Below are 15,870 nucleotides of genomic sequence, written 5' to 3'. Positions count from 1 at the left end.
GGAGCTTGAATGCCTCCAGGAAATTCTCGGTTAAGTCCCTATATAACAAGCTAACCGAAGGTACGTTGCTTGACATAGCTAGGGGGCTATGGAAGGCCGGTCTGCCCCTGAAGATTAAAATCTTCATGTGACAAATGTTCAGGAACCGGTTGCCCACCTCGGACAATGTGGCAAAACGCAACGGTCTTGCGGATGGCACTTGCACGGTATGCGGCCTTGGCGAAGATGCAAACCATTTCTTTTTTAAATGCCATCTGCCCAGGTTTGCATGGAGTGCAGTAAGGGAGGCTTTCCATATGAATTGGAATCCAGCCTCGGGGAAGGATCTGATTTCTATTCTCAAAACTACGAAAGGGACTAGTAGTAGAATCGCTTGGCGTTGCGTAGGGGCGCTGCTCTGGGCAATCTGGACGACGCGCAACAAAATTACCGTTGAGAAAAAAATTCCCTAATCACCACGCGGATGTGATCTTCAAATGTCATCTTTTTTTACAGACGTGGACTCCACTGGGGAAGGAGCGCGATGTTGAGCGTATGTCGGTGGCCATGACGTGCATCAAGAATATCCGGGTGTTGGCAAGACAAGCTCCGCCGAGCAGCTGAAGCTTTTGAAGATTGCGTGGGAGTTTCATGATTAGCTAAGACTTCTAGATGGCTGCTGTTTTTGGATGTAATATTGCCGTCGCGTTTGAACCTCTGCAGTGTTTCAGCTGACGGCCGTGGTCCGAACTCTTAAGTTTCTGTCTTTAGTTGTATCCCGTTCGAACCTGATGCCTGAGGACTTTATTAATTTAAAGCCGGACGCTTTTAGCGTCTTCGTTCCAAAAAAAAAAACAAGACGCCCATGTGATGTGATGATTGACCGGTCAACTCCTGGGAAGTCCTTAGTTTGCCGGGCTCACAGGAAGTGATTTGGCTGGGTGGTGCATGGCAGCATCCAATTCTGGGGACGTACTGCATGCATGCTTGTTGCTTGGCAGCAAAAGGCAGGCTAATTTTGGTACCAAAAAGCATGCAAGTTTAAGACAAGTAAGTTTGATCCATTCCACTGCATACGGCCGGCCACGAGAGACAAAGCGCAGCAAGCAAGGCAACCAAAGCAAAGCAAGGAGATCATATCATCATTCATGGCGCCCGGCGGGGTTGTGCTCCTCGGCCTCCTTCTCCTGGCGCTGGTGGACGCGCTTGCCGCCGTCCACATCGACATCGCGGCGGCCCTGTTCCACTCGCACGACCACCTCGGGGGCAACAAGCACAAGGACAAGCAGTCTTCTTCCTCGCCTTCGTGGCCAGACGGCAATTACCTTCCGCCGGCGGGCAACAAGGAGAAGAAGGACAAGAAGGAGAAGCCTTCATGGCCGGACGGTAACGCCGCGGATTTCTTCGCGGAGGCTGCCAAGAAGGGGCTGCGGTCCTTCACCGGCGGGCGGGGCGGGTACAAGACGATGACGACGGAGTTCCTGGACGCGCATAACCAGGTGCGGGCCAAGTACGGCGTGCCGCCGCTGCGGTGGAGCAAGAAGCTGGCGCGGTACGCGCGGCGGTGGTCGGACGCGCGGCGGTTCGACTGCGTGATGATGCACTCGGTGGGTTCCCCCTACGGCGAGAACGTCTTCTGGGGCACCGGGTGGGATTGGAAGGCCGTGGAGGCCGTGGGCGACTGGGCCAGCGAGTCCTCCTTCTACGACTGGCGGGCGCAGGCCTGCCACCCGGGCCAGGTCTGCGAGCACTTCACCCAGATCGTGTGGCGGACCACAAAGTACGTCGGCTGCGGCCGGGCCGAGTGCCTCGCCGGCGGCGTCTTCATCACCTGCTCCTACGACCCGCCCGGGAACTGGAAGGGAGAGGTGCCGCTCACCTAATTCTTTCTTTTTGTTAATTCATTCAGTAGTAGCCCATTTGCCTCTTCATATTGGGCTGGGCTGGGCTGGGCTGGGCTGGGCTGGGCTGCACCTCAAGTTTTCATTTTCTTTTATTAGCGGACTAGCTTGTCTTCTTAATTTACTCGACTTTTTTTTACTTAATTTACTCGTCAAATATGAACTATGCTCGGTGCATCTTGAGCAACAAGACAAAAAGATAGACATTTCATGGTTCCAGCACGCACCAATAATTCAGCAACAGAGTTCATTCAGCACAGAGACCATATGTAGAGGCAGCCAATTCAACTCAGGGTAGACCAAGAATCAACAAAATGAACCAAGCATATATATTTATATCAGTAGGTAAAGTAAGTTATTCCATGAGCGACAAGATATATATATATATATATATATATATATATATATATATATATATATATATATATATATATATATATATATATATATTTCTACGAGGCAAGGGAACCAACCTTATTTCTTCTACTCCATAAGGGAGATTGATATGATTAGCTTTCTAACGCGAACAATATAATTAATTATAAGCTACTGATGGATCCGATCCGACTCACTCCCTATACACATCACTAGTACTCTTCTTCTCTCTGTGCTCTGTGGTGGTGGTGGATAAATATATAGATGAATCATATGGTGTATGCTATTACTACTGGCTCTGGTGTCTATTAATCGCTGGATCCGTAGCCGTAGGGGTTCTTGCTGGCCCAGTTCCACAGGTCTCTGCACATCTCCTCCACCCCATACTTGGCCCTGTTCATTTTCATCACATCATCATTGTTATTGTTATTGCCTTGTGTTGGTTACACCATCCATCACAACCAAACTCTCGAGAAAAGATCCAACTTAGTAGCAACCAAAACAACAAAGAGTAACTTACTTCCACTTGAGCTCCTTCTCAGCTTTGGCGGTGGCAGCGTACACAGTCTCGGCATCTCCAGCTCTTCTTCCAGCATAAACCAGAGGGATTTTCTGTAAAAATTATTAGTATTGGTATCAGCAAAGCAAAGCAAAGCATATAAACATATGCATGTGAGATGATGATTCTACTACTTTCTGTAAAAAAGTTGGTTTACCTTTCCGCAAGCCTTCTCGAATGCGGCAACCATCTCCAGCACGGATGTCCCCTTTCCAGTGCCCAGATTGTACACTTCGCACCCTGCAATTAAGCGCAAACCATTCATTCATCCGTTAACAACAACCATTCTTCAGTTAAGTATAAGATCATTCATCATTGTCAGCTGTCATGTTCATGGTTGGCACGCACCTATTCTGTCAGAATCTTCGTAGAGCTTCCTCAAGGCGGCGATGTGGCCGTCAGCCAGGTCAACAACATGGATGTAGTCACGTACCTGCCATCATCATGTGTTGCATACCAATACTAGTTAGTTAGAGGCAGCAAGCGAGATTCTAGCTAGCTCTCAATTATGCACGAATGAATGATTGATTGATTGATTCATTCATTCATCAGTTGGTTGGTTAGTTAGTTAGTTAAGGGTTGGATGTTGCACATACATACCCCTGTTCCATCCTTGGTGTTGTAGTCGGTCCCATAAACCGTCAGCGCAGGCCGCCTCCCGACAGCGACTTGCTGGACATAGGGCATCAGGTTGTTGGGGACTCCAAGGGGGTCTTCCCCGACGTAGCCGCTCGGGTGAGCGCCGACTGGGTTGAAGTACCTCAGCAGTATGATCTTCCAGTCAGGGTCCGAGCGCTGGAGGTCACGGCAGATGTCTTCAATGACAAGCTGCACAAACACACACACACACACACACACACACACACAATGTACTTAGTGAGCAGCTGTGCAAGAGAAATATCTGTCATTGACAGGCGACATAAAGCAAGTCATAGTGGCTCTGGGTGGTACCTTTGTTCTGCCGTAAGGGTTGGTCGCCGAGAGCGGGAACTCCTCGGTGCAGGGCACCTCCTTGGGCCACCCGTAGACAGTGGCTGATGATGAGAAGACAAGCTGTGGAGTTGAAATGAAAGCAGTTTATTAACATCCAGACCAGATGATGATGATGACAACCATTCGATTCGGTGTACTTAATCATATGCTTATACACCAAGGTAGCAGCATAACTAATTGATGCTGCAGAACAGAGCATATATGGCCTGCAGTGCACTGTAGCGCCGTCCTTAAGCCTAACTTATTCAGACCCAACAGATAACCAACTGTAATGAAACTGTCTGCATCTGAACCCAATAATGAAGGAATGCCTAACTAGTATGCTGCCAAGGTATTTGCATCATTGGTTATTGCAGAACAAGTAGGAATGTGTAATGGGATGTTTGCTTGAGCCTACACACACCAGCATGCATGCTGTCTATTGTTGAGGCTTGATGAGAGAGTAAACAAAGACCAGCTGTTATGTTAAAACCTTTGTTTCTTTTTGACAAATCCTAGAGACAGACAAGGACCAAGTGTAATGAGAGTGTTTGCATCTGGCTGTCCCTCCCATTGCTGTACTGTGGTCGAGAATGCCAAGGCCATTGCTGTAGTATTGCCTAGTGCAGAACAAGCAATGGGCCTGAACCTAGGCCACACCGTCCATTATTCAGACAGACAGGCCAACTGTTACATACATACATACATACATACAGAGAGAGTGACCCAACAATACAATACAAATACAAAAAGGAAAAAAAAGAAAAAAGAAAAGGCGGGTATGTGGTACCTTGTTGCATCCATGTGCTGCCATGACTTGGAGGAGGGTGATGGTGCCGATGAGGTTGTTGTCGTAGTAAAGCAGGGGCTTCTCCACGCTCTCCCCGACGGCTTTCAGCCCGGCAAAGTGGATCACAGCCTCGAACCTGCTCGACCAGACCAGCCAGATGATGAGCGATGAGCATAATAAAACAAACACTCGTAGCTTGATTAAGCCTATTTTCTTATGCTAATATGTTGTTGATCATGACGGTCTGTTGGACAAGTGTCCGTCCAATGCATGCATGGGGAGAATGAATTAAGGAACGAATATGGAAGAGCATAACCGGCAGGTCCAGCTGCAGATAGCTTGGCTTGCTTGCTAGAGACAACTTTCCAGCCAGCCCAGCTCGGGCGAGAGAGAGAGAGAGGCATGAATCGATGGATCAATCAGAGAGGCTTGTACTAGTAGCAGATGACACCTACCGACGACGACGATGCAGAAAGAAAAAGAGTCGTATTTGGTATAGCAGCAGATACGGCTGGCTGGCTGGCACGACGGCCGGACGGACGGACTAATCAACCTTTCATTTGTGGACTCAATAATATACTATAGTTAATTATTAATAATAAGCCGAAAAAAGATACCTTTTTTTTTGCGGAAAAAAGTAGAAGATACCTTTGGGAGGAGAAGATTTGGTCGAGCGCCTCCTTGTCACGAAGGTCCACCTGCAGCAACGCACGCACATATTATTGCATTATACGTATGCAGCAAAATAAAATAAATCATCAATAATTTGATAGAAGAAGAAAATTTGTAGTAATTATAGGAAACCAATTTGGCTGACACATGTACGTAATGAATCCGTCCTTGGTCAATCAAAATCTCCTTATTTAATAGATGAGGCAAATCTTATGCCTCCGTTTCGAAAAGAGCACGGAGGAAGGAAGGATGGTCAATTGCGGTTGCGGGCGGCTGGAGTTGGGCTGTGTCCTGTGTGGATGGAGACACGCGTTTTTTCCCTCACATGGCGGAGGCGGAAAGGAAGGAAGGAAAATCAACGACTCGGCACGCGTCGCATGCACCAAGAAACAAAGAAAAAAATAAGGAATCGACTTTTTTCTTTCTTTCTTTCTTTCCTTGTTTCTAGAGAGTTGTAGCTACTTGTGTCTATCTTCTTACTAGTAATTACAGTTACAAGAAGAAGAAGAAGAAGAAGAAGTTGCTTGCTTATGAGAAGGAATAGGATGGAGAGAGGGCAAGGGAAGGGAATTCCCCAATTCACGGTTGTTGGCCAGTTGTCGGAATCGGAACCGGAACGGAAACTGAATGAAGCAACAGAAAAAACAAACAGAGAGGGAACCTTGCGGAAGTCGAGGCTGTTTTGCGGGGCGTTGGCGAGTTGTCGGACGCGGCGGATGGCCTCCTCGGAGGCGTTGTCGAGGCTGTCGACGACGAGGACGCGGAAGCCCTGCAGGAGCAGCTGCAGCACGGTGTGGCTGCCGATGTACCCCGCGCCGCCCGTCACCAGGATCGTCCTCAACACCGCAGACACCATCTTCTTCTTCCTTGCTCTCTTGTTTCTTTGGGTTTTATATATATGGGGGGTGCTCTCCTTGCGATACAAGAGCAGTTGCAGGGAGGAGGCAAAGCGAGCGCAGGGTGGGATATATATGGAGGAGTCGACAGGGGAGGGGACGATTCCTGATTCCTCCACCGCCCACGTTCCTTCCTCTCTGCTCTGCTCTGCTCTGCTACAATATGGGCCGTACACGTGTACCATCCGCCATGGATCATCATAAAAATCACCCGCGTCATTCATTCCTTCAATCACCGTCCTCCACATCCATCTCTTGTGGATATACATCACCATCGACCGTGATTAAATTTTTTTTCCCATTATTTACTACTACTCCTCCTTTTTTTAGGGGATGGTACTATTTTTTTAATTTTTTTTTGAGGAGCGGGGATGGTACTATTTATTACTGCACGTTACCAGAGCCCACAACCTCAATCCCTTTCTTCCCATTGAAAGAGTCTCATCTCCTCTCTCTCATATACCTCCATCTCATAATAAATTCTGAACAACTCCCCTAGGGTTTCTAGGGTTTCACCTATCCTCCGGCGACTACGCACCGGAGTCCACGTAAAACCTCACCGGCGGATCGGCTTGCCCGGCCACGGGTGAGATCTACCTTCTACTGCCACGCGCGCGTGCGTGCATGGCGGATCCATCGCAACAGGTGTTAGGGGGCGAGGAGGGAGAGATGGCGACGGCGGAAACTTTGGCGGCGGCAGGGAGGCCGAGTGGTTCGGGAACAGCAAAGGAAGGGGGTGCGGAGGAAGATAGACGTAGGGAAGGGTCTGGCTATAGATCGCAGGACGTCCGAAACCAAGCTGAAGTAGACGAAGAAGAGTTCGGGGATTACCTCGGACCCGATCCAGATCTGGAGGACCAGTTCGCGGGGATGACACTGCATGGAAGGGAGGAGGAAGAGCTGGACTTCTCGGAGGAAGTTGAAGATCTGATCAAGGATGTTCGCTGGCTTGCCCTGTTCCGAGTCCACACTACGAAACCCTTTAGTCATGCCGCGCTATTGTCTCAGATGCGTAATGCATGGTCGGCGGCACAAGGGGTGACGTTCAACATCAAAGGGCCTAACTTGTTTCTGGTTCAGTGCCACTGCTTGGGGGATTGGAAAAGGATCATGGAGGGAGGTCCATGGCTGTTTAGAAGGGCACCGGTGGTGATCCAGGAGTATGATGGATTTTCGGATGTCAAAGGTTATAGCCTAAATAAAATTCCAGTTTGGGCAAGGGTGAAGGGGTTACCGGATGGTCTCACGAGGAGGAAAGAACTAGCGGAGAAGGTTGCAGCGAAGGTTGGTGATCCACCCTTCACCGTGATCATCAACGAGGGGAGGATCAACCCAGCAAGCACCCTCTGTGTGAGGGTTTATGTGGATGTCAATTTTCCGCTTGTCCGTTTTGTGCCAATAACACTGAAGGAGTATAGAAGATACAGTGTCTTCTATGAGAAGCTACCGGACTTTTGCTTTGCTTGTGGTAAGATGGGTCATGTTGCAGATGAGTGTGGAGATGGGATACACGATCCGAACTCCTTCGAGTGGGGAGAGTGGCTACTGTGGGAGCCGGAGGTACCGGTGGTTCAGGGTGGAGGGGGACGAGGTAGAGGAGAGGGAGGTGGTAGAGGGAGAGGTAGGGATACAGGAAGAGGAGACAGAGGAGGTAGAGGTGGTAGAGGTTCGATGGGAGGTAGGGGGAGAGCCGACCCTGGAGCAGGGGTGCCATCCTTTGGAGCGCAGCAGATGGAGGTGGAGGTCCAGGGAGATGGTATAGGAGAAAGAGTGGACAGGGGAGCGAGGAAGAGGTTGGTCGAGGTGGACGGCACCCTGAATGTGCGTGGGCAACAACTAAACCATCTGGCTGGCCGGGTTGCCGGGACTGTTATGATGATTGAAGGCGCTACTCCAGCGACAAGTTCAAAAGCTACGGTATCCCCTCCGGAAAAGGACCCCATTGTGAAGAGGAGGCGTCAGGACGGAGCAGAGGATGAAGCAGTTCAAACAAATGAGGCGGTCTCCCTCGAGGAGGACCGCCGGACCAGATGAGAACTTTGTGCTGGAACTGTCGCGGGATTGGCAACCCAGCGACAGTACATGAGCTCCGCGAACTCGTGGGGGCCAGTGCGCCGTCGGTTCTTTGCATTGTTGAGACTCAGATTGCGAAGAATCGAGTGGAAGGTTTGGCGGCATCTTTAGGTTTTCAGAGTAGTTTCGCAGTAGCTAGTAGTGGGCGTAGTGGGGGTTTATGTATTTTCTGGAAGACAGAAGTGAAGTTGGTAATAAAAAATTTCTCTCAGAATCATATTGACTCTTGGGTCTCGGTACTAGGTGGGGAGCAGTGGCGCCTTACCTGCTTTTATGGTGAGGCTAATCGAAGTTTGAGGTACAAAACATGGGATACTATGAAAAGATTGAGAGGAGAAAGCACTCTTCCGTGGCTATGCATCGGGGATTTCAATGAAATCTTGCGTCAGGAGGAGCAGATGGGTCCCAACACATGTGACAGTGCACAAATTGAAGTGTTTAGAGAAGCAGTTGACGTCTGTGGCCTTGCCGACCTTGGATACAAAGGGCTGGACTGGACATGGGAGAAAAGGGTGACGGGAGGTAACTTCTGCAGGGTACGTCTTGACAGAGCTCTTGCTTCGCCTAGTTGGTCGAATATGTTCCCTTTTGCAAGTGTTGAGCATCTGACCGCGGTCAAGAGTGATCATAGCCCTATCCTTCTTAAAAATGAACTTGATGAAGGAAACATACGCCTTGGCTTGAAAAAGCCGTTCAGATATGAGTGTGCTTGGGAGCAAGATGATCGGTTCAGAGGTTTGGTGGAGACAACATGGAATGGTGATGGTCCAGCAACGTCAGTTTCTGACCTGGCAACAAAACTTCACAACATGTCAAGGGCTATGACTCATTGGAACAGATTCACTTTTGGATCAGTTCGACATGAGCTACGCTCTCTGAGACAAGAACTTGCCACACTTCAGGCGGACCCCTTGAGATCCGGCCCTACTGATGAGGAGAAGAGAATAGAGGACCGCATGGTAGAGCTTGCTTATAGGGAGGAAATTATGGCAAGATAGAGGTCACGCATCACCTGGCTGTCGGAGGGGGATAGCAACACCAAATTTTTTCAGAGAAAGGCGAGTGCAAGGAGGGCTAAAAACAGCATTACAAAGCTAGACCGGCAGGATGGAACCACCTGTACAGATCTGAACGAGTTGGCAAATATGGCAACTGCCTTTTATTCCAATCTATATACATCTGAAGGTACTGTTGGTATTGAGGAGGTTTTGTCACATATCCCAACAAGGGTGGATGGTAATATGAACGCAAGATTGAATGAGAATTACAGTAAGGAGGAAGTTAAGGATGCCCTCTTTCAGATGTTCCCCACTAAGGCCCCGGGGCCAGATGGTTTTCCCGCACACTTTTTTCAGAAACACTGAGATTTATGTGGTGACGAAGTCACAAGGATGATTATCAGAGTGCTTGATGGAGTAGATTCGCCGGAGGAGATTAACAATACGTTCATCGTTTTGATTCCCAAGATTGCAAGTCCAAAAGTTTTAGGACAATTTCGGCCAATAAGCCTTTGTAATGTGATCTATAAGATTGCTTCAAAGGTCTTAGCAAATAGGCTGAAAACTATCCTCCCCGAGATCATCTCTGAAGAGCAGTCCGCTTTTGTCCCTGGGCGTCTAATCACGGATAATTTCATTACAGCATATGAATGTTTACATTATATGAAAACAAAGAGGGTGAAGGGAAATAGGTTTTGTGCACTAAAACTGGACATGATGAAGGCCTACGACCGGTTGGAATGGTCATATTTGAAGGCGGTGATGCTCAGGATGGGGTTTAGTCACCGTTTCACTGATACAATCATGAGGTGTGTTACATCGGTTTCTTTTTCTGTTTTGTTTAACGGTGCAAGTTTGGATGGTTTCAGGCCCACCAGAGGGTTGCGACAAGGAGATCCTATTTCGCCCTATCTTTTTCTGATCGCAGCCGAAGGGCTCTCCTGTCTGTTAAAGGGTGAAGGAGGAGTGCGGGGCATAACAGTGGCACCTAATGCCCCCCCGGTGAACCACTTGCTATTTGCCGATGACAGTTTGCTCTTTTTTGAAGCAAATGAGTTAAGTGATGCACGTATAAATGAGCTCTTGAGGACCTACTGCAATGCTTCGGGCCAGCGGGTTAACATGGATAAATCGTCAGTTTTTTTCAGCAAGGGTGTATCTGCTTCTACCCGCGACACCATTAAAAACACCCTGGGTGTCCACACTGAATCTTTGTCAGAGAAGTATCTGGGCCTGCCATCGGATGTTGGCAGGGCAAAGGAGGGCTCTTTCAAGTTTTTGAAGGACCGAATTTGGAAGAAAGTGCAAGGTTGGATGGAGAAGTGCTTATCAGGCAGAGGGAAAGAGGTTCTTATAAAATCTGTAGCCCAATCCATCCCAACTTACTCAATGGCATGCTTTAAACTTCCGAGAGGGCTGTGTGACCATATTAATAAAATCATTCGGAAGTTCTGGTGGGGTTGCAAGAATGGTCAGAGGAAAACAGCATGGGTCTCGTGGAGAACTATGTCAAAACCAAAATTCATGGGTGGTTTGGGATTTCGAGACATGGAGCTTTTCAATCTAGCCCTGCTTGCGCGGCAAGTATGGAGGCTATTGCATGACCCTGATTCATTAAGCGCTCGTGTCCTCAAAGCGAAGTACTTCCCTGAAGGGGATCTGATGGAAGCCAACCTAGGTCTTGCGCCCTCCCAAGTCTGGCGCTCCCTCTTGGAGGGGCGAGATGTTCTTGCTCTGGGACTAATTAAGAGAACTGGGTCGGGCCAAGACACTAATATCTGGCACGATAATTGGATGCCGAGGGACTATAATCTGCGACCTCTTTGCGCTCGATCGACAAACCCTCCATCTTTTGTCTCAGAGCTTATTAATCCTCCTACGCGGACATGGAACAAGCAAGTTCTCGATGAGCACTTCATTGCTCCTGACGTCGAAGTGATCCTCAACATACCCCTCAGCACCCGGGTTCAGGACGATTTTTGGGCATGGCACTATGATAAACGGGGAATTTTCTCAGTCCGCTCGGCCTACAGAATGCTTTCTGCAATCAAGTTCCAACGGGAGGATTGGTTGGAGCATAGAACAGGTCATTCTAATCTTGCAGCAGAGAAAAAGTCTTGGTCTCTACTTTGGAAAGTGAAAGTACCATCAAAAGTGCGGGTGTTTGTCTGGAGACTGGCACATACATCGATCCCGACGGGCCAAGTTCGACATGATAGGCACATGGCGGATGATCCCAGCTGTCCAATATGCGGTGCAGAGAATGATACATGGCGGCACTCGCTACTTAGCTGTCGTATGGCTAGATGTGTCTGGGCGTTGGGGGATGATGAACTACTGGAGCATGTGATATCGAATCGAAGTGAGGATGCAAGACTCTGGTTGTTCTGGCTATTCGAAACCACAAGTCAAGAGGACGTGGCCCGGGTGCTGGTCACCATGTGGGCGATATGGTGGGCACGGAGGAAAGCCATTCATGAGGATGAATTTCAGAGCCCACTCTCCACAGTGTGCTTCATAAGGCGATTCTTAGAGGATCTGGACATTGCCACTGTTCGTACCTCGCGAGGTAATCCTCCTCTGTCTAGGGTGCCTAGAGTGAAGGTGTGGCTCCCACCTGGAGAAAACGAAGCCAAACTGAATTGTGATGGTGGAATCTCATCCCTGGGGGAGAAAGGAGTAGCGGCGGCGGTGTGCCGTGATAGTACAGGCAGGTATTTAGGAGCTTCTGCTGTGGATTTTGATGGCCTGATTGATCCAGTAAGTTTGGAGGCGCATGCATGCAGTGAAGGTCTAGCGCTTGCTCGGGATTTGAATCTTCATAATCTGGTAATAGCCTCGGACTGCCTTGAGGTGATCTCGAACATCAACAACACTGCAGCACCAGTTTATGCTCCGATCCTAAAGGAAATTATTGTGAGTAGGAACACTTTTCATACTGTCTCTTTCCGTTTTGAACGTAGAGAAAATAATTTTGAGGCCCATTCGATAGCTAAAGGAGCTGCGTCTCTTTCGGTGGGTCGCCATGTGTGGCTAGGGAATTTACCCGACATTGCTTGTATCCCGGATGTCTTGAGCGTTGAATAAATCCCTAGTTACCCTAAAAAAATCTCCTCTCTCTCATTAGTATTTTTTATTGACTAGTTTATAGTTTATTTCTTCCTTCTGTCACAAATGAAATCTCTCACACCCGCAAAAAAAAAATTGAAATCTCTCGGCGTGTTCTTTTCCTGTGTGGGAAAATCCCTGAACATGTGTAGAGCTGTTTTTTTCTATAGAAACTGTAGGCCAAAATTTTGTATTTTCCGCCAAAAAAATTGTACACCACGAGGGAAATCTGTACCTTGCATTCTTTTTTTTCTCTCTACAGTACCACGAGGGAGTACTAAATTAGGACCGGCAGCAGGGCTAGCTGGTCGGGCTACATTTGATTTGATGCAACCAAATGTGATGGTGTCAGCTCATCACTTGTCCGTTTTCTTTCATCTTTCTTGGCTTCAAACGGATGGATCGTTCTTCTAATCACACGTGGCAACCAATCCACACGTCTCTTTCCTCCTTTTTTTCCCTTTCGATCCTAATCCATATCCATGGTTAATATGTGCCCCTGTCGGCAATCCACAACCATCCAACGTGTTTGTGTGTGGTTCAAATAAGTGTCGTGACTTTAGTTCAGCTTTAGTTTTTTGGATTAGAGGGAGTATATTATACCTACATGATAGGAAAGCAAAGAGATGGCACCTTGTGGTTTACACACCGAGTTGGAGGCGACTGTGTATTTCAGCACTCTTATTCACATCAACTCAAAAATGTACTCTTACACACAAGTGTTGTGGTTTACACACGAGTTGGAGGCGCCCGCCTTTTTTGTTTGAATGCAACTTCACATAATCTGAATTTACATGATCCCTGTCAAAATAATTCAGTGAAAAATCTTTGTGATGGATATCCTTCCTTCCGCAAAGACAATATAAATCTCCAATAAGTATATCACTCTCTTCGTGAATGAATATACCGCGCGCGTCATCCCTTCAATCACCGTCCTCTACATCCATCTCTTGTGGATATATATCACCATCGACTACGATTTCTTTCCCATTATATATTCTTATATACTCCAGTATTAACTACACGTTACCAGAGCCCATAGCCTCCGTCCCTTTCATCGGAAAGAGTCTCTCTCTCACACCAGTGTCCGTCCATGTGTAGCGTTTATTTTTTTCCTCCTCCCCACAAAAAAATATCTCGGCATATTCGTGTAGAGCAGGTTTTCTATAGAATAAATTTTGCAATTTACAAAAAAAGAATATTTTTTGTGCACGAGGAGCAAATTCTGTACCCTACCATTTTTTTTCTATATACCACTAAATTAGGACCTTCATCCAGCCTCAATCTCCGTCAGGAAGCCATCGTACTAAGATGATCCCATAGGTCCAACGCACCAGAACAACAACCGTCGCGAAGAAGAGAAGTTTAGATCGAAAGGATCCGAACAAACCCATCAAGACAACCACCGACCGAATCCCGCGAGATCCGCCGGAGACACACCACCACACGCCCTCTGACGATACTACACGCACCACCGGGATGGAGGCTAGTTGAAGAGAACCTTATTCTATCTTCAAGCTGCCGTTGTCTCGCCTTCCTGAGCAGGACACAAACCCTAACAAAACTTGAAAAAGCACCTAAAAACGAAGCCCTCCTGCCGGCAAGGGCCAGAATCCACCGTACACTCATGGCCCTAAGGCCATAGGAGACGTGGCAGACCAGCGGCGTCGCTGACGGAAGGCAGGAAGCCCAGCCGTATTTCCTTGGAGGAGAGATGAAGGGGGGAGAGACACACTCGGCTGTCCAACTTTTACCTTCCTTCGTCTTTCCAACTGTCAACTACAATAATGTTTGCCTCCGATGAGGGAGGAGCGATGACGGCGGAGCGTCTTCAGCTCGCTTCAATGCTTGTACTCGTTGCTTTGTGGTCTACATATATTGCTGTAACTTTTACTTTTATTGTTCTTTGTACTACCTTAAGAGTTTTTTTTTATGAATGGATTGGTTGTTTTTTTCCTGAAAAAATATCATTGTAATATTGGATTGTCTAAAAATAAATATAGAGATTTGGCTCTCATTCTCGAGAAAGGAGAGAGTATCGGAAGCTTGATAAAAATGAAAGCAAATTAAGTGGTAATCAAGGGATCATCAGGAAATATATAATTGATGGAGATAAGATGGATCGGGTCGGTCAACTAGCTCGTATACGTACGCAAAAGTAGTAGAGCACGTAAGTGGACGTGTGCGGATGAAGCGAGGACGTATCCTTTTTCACCAGGACACGGAACATAGATGGATTGACGTCTGCTGCAGGTGCAGGTTACTTTGTGCTCAGCCAAAACCCATAACTAAAGATACAAGAAACAAAGTCAAACCACAAGGAAAGATTATTTAGTACTCCCTCCGTAAACTAATATAAAAGTGTTTAGAATATTAAAATAGTGATCTAAACATTTTTATATTAGTTTACAGAGAGAGTATTAGCTAGGTTATTAATGGTTGATTAATTAGAGGAAAAGGTAGGGTCAGTAGAGTATTACGTAGAGACGAGTACAAGAGTAGATGCACAAACGTGTAAAGTCTAGTTGCAATGACCCTTTTTGCAAAATCTATAGAGTGCTTTCGTATTTTATTTCCTTTTGTGTTCTCTTTAGAGGTTTGTATATTGTCCCACGAAAAAAAGAGGTTTGTATATATGTGTTGCTATCTCTCCATATTTTTCTGTCATATATCGCCACCAAATTGCTATTGTCATCATTTACTACTGCCGCACATCATCCACAGACTGTTACATATTTACATCCACCCATCTATCCTATCACAAGTGACCCTCTAAGCTCCTTGCATTGAGACTACCTTATTATACTAGACAATGCCCCGCGCGTTGTTGTGGGATTTTCCGATGACTTGTTTGACATATGATGGTTGAAGAATATTAAGGTCCAGTTTCATATGACAATGACTGTACATCAGAGCTCTGGAAATTCATAACATATTTGGTATTCATGATACCTGAAAGTATTAATTTTCTAAAAGAACATGAAAATATGATGGTACGCGTCTCGGCGTCTGCCTACTATGGTCGGCCAAATATTCATAGATCTAGCAACGTATGTAGAACTTAACTCACATCCATGGAATTATATTTGTTCAATACTGATAAGTGTTTCACTCACAGTTTTTGATAAGAATGTACAGAGACAGAGGTAACTGAATAAATAATTAAAAAATGTGTGATATTCTTCTACCATTGCTCGGTTCCTTCTGCAGTTTGGGATTTCGCCTTGCGCTTTTTTAGTTTCCCAGCTGATCTCGCTCCTTCTCTGCTGACTAACAACGTGGAGGACTGAGGGGCCGATTGCCATTTTAGCCACCTCGCAAAAAAGACTTACATGCTTTGCTTATGCTATGTTGGTGCCACCTGAGGAATGAAAAGAAACGGGAGGATCTTTAGTTCCATAGAGATGTGGATGGCTGGCCTCCACAACTTAAAGCATATGGCATTACATACACAATTTCTTTCATCCACTCTTCTAATTTGTAAATATTCTTCATGCCTCCAATCTTCCATTTTATACTTCCTTTGTAACGAATTGTCGTCTTAACC

At 47.0% G+C, this 15,870-nt stretch overlaps 2 protein-coding genes across 2 annotated transcripts; one reads left to right on the top strand and one right to left on the bottom strand.

The window, feature by feature from the left end:
- The first annotated feature begins 1,127 nt into the window (after positions 1 to 1,127).
- On the top strand, positions 1,128 to 1,862 carry LOC119295405 (pathogenesis-related protein PRB1-3-like). Its single transcript, XM_037573827.1, has one exon. The coding sequence runs from the start codon at positions 1,128 to 1,130 to the stop codon at positions 1,860 to 1,862; it is 735 nt and encodes a 244-aa protein (XP_037429724.1).
- Positions 1,863 to 2,329: 467 nt separating this feature from the next.
- LOC119295395 (UDP-glucose 4-epimerase 1) lies at positions 2,330 to 6,187 on the bottom strand. Its single transcript, XM_037573817.1, has 9 exons — positions 5,910 to 6,187; positions 5,225 to 5,274; positions 4,577 to 4,712; positions 3,766 to 3,867; positions 3,415 to 3,642; positions 3,163 to 3,247; positions 2,972 to 3,054; positions 2,776 to 2,867; positions 2,330 to 2,648 (listed from the first exon to the last, which is right to left on the bottom strand). Exons 1-9 carry the CDS (start codon positions 6,102 to 6,104, stop codon positions 2,564 to 2,566), a joined length of 1,056 nt encoding a protein of 351 aa, XP_037429714.1. The 5' UTR covers positions 6,105 to 6,187; the 3' UTR covers positions 2,330 to 2,563.
- Between the last annotated feature and the right edge of the window lie 9,683 nt (positions 6,188 to 15,870).

Source organism: Triticum dicoccoides, chromosome 1A (assembly GCF_002162155.2).
Source record: "Triticum dicoccoides isolate Atlit2015 ecotype Zavitan chromosome 1A, WEW_v2.0, whole genome shotgun sequence".
In the NCBI taxonomy this organism is placed as follows: Eukaryota; Viridiplantae; Streptophyta; class Magnoliopsida; order Poales; family Poaceae; genus Triticum; species Triticum dicoccoides.
The sequence above is the reverse complement of the archived record's forward strand: the minus strand, read 5'-3'. Positions and strand labels throughout refer to the sequence as shown.

Coding starts and splice junctions, on each gene's coding strand:
- LOC119295405 (XM_037573827.1), top strand. CDS start 1,128: ATGGCGCCCGGCGGGGTTGTGCTCCTCGGCCTCCTTCTCCTGGCGCTG.
- LOC119295395 (XM_037573817.1), bottom strand. CDS start 6,104: ATGGTGTCTGCGGTGTTGAGGACGATCCTGGTGACGGGCGGCGCGGGG. Junction 4,713..5,224: donor CAAATCTTCTCCTCCCAAAG/GTATCTTCTACT, acceptor CTGGTCGAGCAG/GTTCGAGGCTGTGATCCACT. Junction 2,649..2,775: donor GAGAAGGAGCTCAAGTGGAA/GTAAGTTACTCT, acceptor GAAAATGAACAG/GGCCAAGTATGGGGTGGAGG.